Here is a 5,973-nt window from a genome sequence, read left to right on the forward strand (position 1 = left end):
TTCATGAAGTGTGTTCATAACAGTTTGGCTAATTAGATCATATTGAAGGAGATTGATCTGGACTGGGAAAACCTGATCCTAGACCAGCTCTCCTAATCTGAGACACTATGAATAAGGGACAGGTCTCCCCTGATCTGAAAGCAGTAGTTGAAAAAGTACTCAATTGTCACACTTGAACAAAAGTAAAGATACCTTAATATAATAACTGCATTAAAAGTCATCCAGTAAAATACTACTTGAGTAGAAGTCTAAAGGTATTTGGTTTAAAATATACTTAAGGATCAAAGTAAATGTAATTTATGAAATTTACTTAAGTATCAAAAGTATGAATCATTTCTTATTCCTTATATCAAGCCAACCAGAAGGCACAATTTTTATTTATTTTTATTTTTGGGATAGCCAGGGACACACTCCAAAACTCAGACATCATTTACAAATAAAGCATTTGTCTTCAGTGAGTTTGCCAGAGCAGAGGCAGTGGGGATATATTCTCTTGATAAGTGTGTGAATTTGACCATTTCTCTGCTAAGCTTTCAACATTTAATCAGTACTTTGGGGTGTCAGGGAAAATGTATGGAGTAAAAAAAAATCATTAGGAATGTAGTGAAGTGAATTAAAAAATATGAATAGTAAAGTACAATACAGATGCTCAAAAAACGACTTAAGTTGTACTTATTTTATTTTTACACCACTGTCTGAAAGGCATCACTGGTGACATATCTTAGCAGTCCTACTCGGAGAAGCTTTAGGAATCCACGCCTGCAGTTCTCTATACAACAGCGCCCCCATCGGGTGGAATGAAGTCATATTTTTGTTGTTGTTGATAATATACCATTATGAATTATCATTCAGTTCATTTCCACATGGGGGGGGGGTCCTTTGTAACTTTGTATAACAGAGGGCTCCTTGACGTTGTGGGTTCCCATGTTGATGGTGATATTGCAGCTTAGCTTCCACCATGTCATCCCAGGTTGGATCAACATAACATAACATAAGGACTTAATTACCACCAAGGGGTAAATGTTGTATTTATCTGAAATGCTGATTATGAAAGAAGGCCAAACCGTAGAATAACAAAAAGGTATATTACACTCAGGTTTAATCACAATAATTGTATACTGTTGTGTCGTTGACTATCATTAAATGTGAAGACTGTATATTATAAAATCAATTCTCTATGTGTAATTTTATTACGCGATTAAACTTATCATGTAACTTTAATTAACTAGGAAGTCGGGGCACCACGGGAAAATATTTTAAGTGTCTCTTTTTCCCGAATTAAAATGTTCAGATATTTTCCTATCTTATCGATTACAGTCACTTTTTAATGTATTATCACCTCATCAGTCATATTCTGAATGTCGCAAACAGGAGTTTTGGGAATAATAATGTCTTTGTTCTCCACGGTCTCTCTCTCTCCACTCCTTGGCAGTGAAGAGAGAGAGTTGTGATGTTGTGACACTGTAAATGGCTAGGCAGAATACTGCCCCCTTTGGAGGAATTGCGTGCCCATAGTAAACTGAAAAAAAATCTGTCAAAAATTGCTAATATATGCATATAATAATTATTATTGGATAGAACACTCTAAAACTTCTAAAACCGTTGGAATTATGTCTGTAAGTATAACATAACTCACAGGGCAGGCATTCTTCCAAACTAGTTTTGTGGTCATGAAAGTTGGGGCAACTTTGACGTCATCGCCCCCACCCTTCCCAACCAGCTATGGATCTGGGGACACTTTCTATGTCTTCCACTAGATGTCCTCATTCAGTTGAGCATTTAATCGTTTAATCGTAATTGTTTTGTATGTTTACAACATCCTACAGCTTGATTCTGCACTTAGTTTGACCTGTTTAGTTGACATATAATATGTAATTTTGAAGTTTTGATGCGCAACTTTTCCGGACCAGAGGACATTTTGGGTGCATTTCAGCTGATATTGTTAGCGGTAGCTAATACAAAGACACAAGACTTGAAACCAAACGATGTTTTGGGTAAGTATGAACCCTTCCAGTACATTCTGAACGAAGACCATCAAAGGTAAGGGAATATTTATGCTGAAATCTGTGTTTCTGTTGACTCCAACATAGCGGAGAAATATAGCTTATATCTGAGCGCCGTCTCAGAATATTGAATAGTGAGCGATTTCTGTAACGTTAAAAAGAAATGTAACAAAGCGATTGCATTAAGAAGCAGTGTATCTTTCTAAATATATGTAGAACATGTATATTTAGTCAAAGTTTATGATGTCTATTTACGTTATCTTGCGGTGCTACCTATATTTTCTGCTGACATTTTTGAGTATTTTCTGAACATGAATTCAATGTAAATGGACATTTACTGTCATCTGATGAAGATTTTCAAAAGGTTAGTGAATTATTTATTTTTTAATCCTGCTTTTATAATTGTATATTTTCTGGGACAAAATGGCTGCCTCTTGTCTTCGTTTCGGTGGTGGTCTAATATAAATATTTGGTGTGTTTTCGCCGTAAAACATTTAAAAAATCTGACATGCTGGGTAGATGAACAAGGTGTTTATCTTTCATTTGAGCTATTGGACTTGTTAATGTGTGGAGGTTAAATATTTCTAAGAATATTTTTGCGTTTCATGCGCCACGTTCCAGCTGAACGTGGGAGGGGTCGTTCCCAAAGGGGAACCCTAACCCGTCATCAGGTTAAACGGCGAATGATTAAAGGTTTTGACATAAGATCTCAAATCTAGTAGAAATATTGATTAACTATTTTAATATGCTGTGTACCATCTTCTAAGGCATCTTCTGAGAAATAATAAAACAATTCAGAAACATGATTAAGACCAGACTGAGAACATCTTGCTATAAAGCACGTTTTTTTTTAATGCTATAAGGAAATTAATATATGAGTGAAAGGGTGACAAAGGTCATAGGTTACAATCTAATCATCAAACTGTTCCATCTAGTAACTGTAGACGTAGCCGTAGCTGTAGGTGTAAAAGATGGTGCCTCTCTTCAGCTGGCAGATCTCACTGTGTGTTCCCGGGCTGATGGGGATTTTGCAGGTTCCCATGTGGAGATCTAGTCCGACGATATCATCCCACACCTAATAATAATAATCATCATAATAACAATAATAGTAAAAATCATCATAATAATTTTCCTCCTCCTCATCATTATCATCTTCATCATCGTAATAATAATTGATGGGAATACATAGTGATTTCCAGTGCTCAAAACGCTTTGCAGAGTATGGTGGGAAACTCACCTCCACTGTCAGGACAGCGTGGGGAAGGATGTTAGCAAAGTTGAACTCGCCAGGCCAGACGGGGTTTTCCTGTTTCTCCAGAGTGTTGCTCTTGCCATGAAAGGATGAACCGCACCACACCTAAGGAAGATAATGTTGTCAGTAGACTTTAAACTTTTTTTTAAACTATTATTGTGCATTAAAACTTCTTTGGGATAGGGGGTGGTATTTTGACGTCCGGATGAAAAGCGTGCCCAAAGTAAACTACCTTCTACTCAGGCCCAGAAGCTAGGATATGCATATAATTGGTAGATTTGGATAGAAAACACTCTAAAGTCTCTAAAACTTTTAAAATGATGTCTGTGAGTATAACATAACTTATTTGGCAGGAGCAACCCCTAGAATAAACCATTATTTTTTTTGAGTTCCCTGTGTTTTCAGTTAGTTTTCTATGAGGCACCTGGTTGCAGTTCCTATGGCTTCCATTAGATGTCAACAGTCTTTAGAAATTGGTTGATGTTTTTCCTTTGAGAAAGGAAGAAGTACGGCTAATCAGAATGAGAGTCAAGCCAAGTGGACTCTTTTGTTTGGGGTGCGCAACCTGTAACTTTTATCCGCTATTGAACACAGTATATTCCATCTTAAATTTGATGGATTATTTACATTTTAGGAGACCTTAGGGTGGATTAGGAAAGTTGATTAAAATGTGTGGACAAAGTTTACAGGTAACTTATTCGATCATTTGTAGTCATGTTGGGCGAGTTGGAACCGGTGTTTTTCTGAATCAAACGCGCCAAATAAATGGACATTTTTGGGGATATAAAAAAGGAGTTTATCGAACAAAAGGACCATTTGTGATGTTTCTGGGACATTTTGGAGTGCCAACAGAAGAAGATCTTCAAAGGTAAGGCATGAATTATATAGTTACTTCTGACTTTTGTGTCGCCACCTGCCTGGTTGAAAATGATTGCTATGCATTTGTATTGTGGGATGCTGTCCTCAGATAATCGCATGGTCTGCTTTCGCCGTAAAGCCTTTTTGAAATCTGACACCGCGGCTGGATTAACAAGAAGTTAAGCTTTATTTTGACATATTGCAAGTGTATTTTCAAGAATGTTAAATATTTACAGTTTCTGTAGTTTGAATTTGGCACCCTGCACTTTATCTGAATGTTGGTCAGGTGGGACGCTACCGTCCCACCTAGCCTAGAGAGGTTTTAAATACTAAATTATTGCTAATGTATGTACAGTTGGCTCACTTGAATGAGGAACCAGTATATGTATATTATAATTAATTCATTTGATTGTTTGTTCATTTTTCTTTTACTATTACTTCACCTAACAAGTAACAAGCCAATCACTGACATGTTCATGGTCACATGTCACTGTAGGCTACTTGATATCCAAACAAATGACAGCTGACTGTCTACTGTTTACTGTTTGATTATTGCTGTGTCTCTGTCCTTCTGTGTTATGATGTCTGTCCTGTCTGTAACATCACTGTAGGCTACTTGATAACCAAACAAATGACAGCTGACTGTCTACTGTTTACTGTTTGATTATTGCTGTGTCTCTGTCCTTCTGTGTTATGATGTCTGTCCTGTCTGTAACATCACTGTACTTCTGTTTTATCTCCCCACCTGACAGTTTGTTGTTGTAAATAAGAATGTTTTATTAACTGACTGTTCGGGTTAAATAAAGAAGAAATAAATTAATAAATTCACCTTGACGTAAGGGCTTGGTTTTATGAATAGCCATCGTTTCAGGTTGGAGGCATGAATATCATACACTCTGACGGGGCCGCCATTCAGGTCACAGTGTACAAGAGCCAGGGTGCATAGCACCAGCAGTCCCAGGTACAGAGAGAGAGAGGCCATGGTACACTGTCAGAGAGAGAGGAGATGAAGGGAGGGGAGAGGAGGGGAAGGTATAAACATGTCCATAAGAGTTTGAAACTAACACTACAAACTGTAATCTGACAGGAGTAAAAAATAGAGTTAAAAGATCAGGATATATGATCAGTATTAAGAGATTAGTCAGTGGAGGAAGAGAGAGATATCAATGGACAGAGAGAGAGAGAGAGAGCAATAAATGGAAGACATCAGAACAATCCTGAATCAGCAGAAATACAGGCTCTTATTCAATTGCAGATAGTGGCTTTTCAGAAGTGTGTTTGATTTACTCACCAGCGTATCCTGGATGGAGTGAGATTACACTTGATACAGAAACTGTAATGGTTTTACACATTCAGTTCTGACAGCAAACCTGTCTGAGAAGTCACCCAGTGTACTCAACCAAACTGACAATCAATTTTGATCTAAAATCACTTTTTTGCAAAGCCCCCAATCAACTTTGATTGCAGACAGTAAGGGGCTTTCCAAAAAGTGATTTTAGATCAAAATTGATTGTCAGTCTACAGAGATAACAAAGGAAAGATGGATGCCCAGAGAGAGAGAGAGAGAGAGAGAGAGAGGTGGAAGACTAAGATCATGTCTTACCTGGATAGTCGAGCTGGACGTCTGTCTCCTCTAGTCACCCAACTGCTGATTGTCCTTACTGTGCCATCGAGCTGTTTATAAAGATCTCAACCCCCCCCCCCCCCCCCCCCCCACACCCAGCTGGTATGATGACCCACAGGTGGTATGTAAGGCTACTTAACCAATGAGAACACACCTTATATTACCACGAGACGTATTTCAGCCTATAAGGTGTAACAACAAATTCTTATACTATCTGAAGTGCTGATTGAACAAAT

At 37.8% G+C, this 5,973-nt stretch overlaps 1 protein-coding gene across 1 annotated transcript; it reads right to left on the minus strand.

Annotated features, from left to right (window-relative positions):
- Window positions 1-2,887: 2,887 nt before the first annotated feature.
- On the minus strand, window positions 2,888-5,739 carry LOC139389351 (uncharacterized). The gene is made up of 4 exons (XM_071136032.1): window positions 5,717-5,739; window positions 4,943-5,101; window positions 3,241-3,360; window positions 2,888-3,078 (listed from the first exon to the last, which is right to left on the minus strand). Exons 2-4 carry the CDS (start codon window positions 5,093-5,095, stop codon window positions 2,935-2,937), a joined length of 417 nt encoding a protein of 138 aa, XP_070992133.1. The 5' UTR covers window positions 5,096-5,101; window positions 5,717-5,739; the 3' UTR covers window positions 2,888-2,934.
- Window positions 5,740-5,973: the final 234 nt, after the last annotated feature.

This window comes from Oncorhynchus clarkii, chromosome 30 (genome assembly GCF_045791955.1).
Source record: "Oncorhynchus clarkii lewisi isolate Uvic-CL-2024 chromosome 30, UVic_Ocla_1.0, whole genome shotgun sequence".
Lineage (NCBI taxonomy): Eukaryota > Metazoa > Chordata > Actinopteri > Salmoniformes > Salmonidae > Oncorhynchus > Oncorhynchus clarkii.

Excerpts from the sequence above, each read along its gene's own strand:
- LOC139389351 (XM_071136032.1), bottom strand. The coding sequence starts at position 5,095 with ATGGCCTCTCTCTCTCTGTACCTGGGACTGCTGGTGCTATGCACCCTG. Across the intron at positions 3,361-4,942 it reads AACCAAGCCCTTACGTCAAG|GTGTGGTGCGGTTCATCCTT; the intron begins GTGAATTTATTA and ends TATCTTCCTTAG. Across the intron at positions 3,079-3,240 it reads ACGCTGTCCTGACAGTGGAG|GTGTGGGATGATATCGTCGG; the intron begins GTGAGTTTCCCA and ends TATTATTATTAG.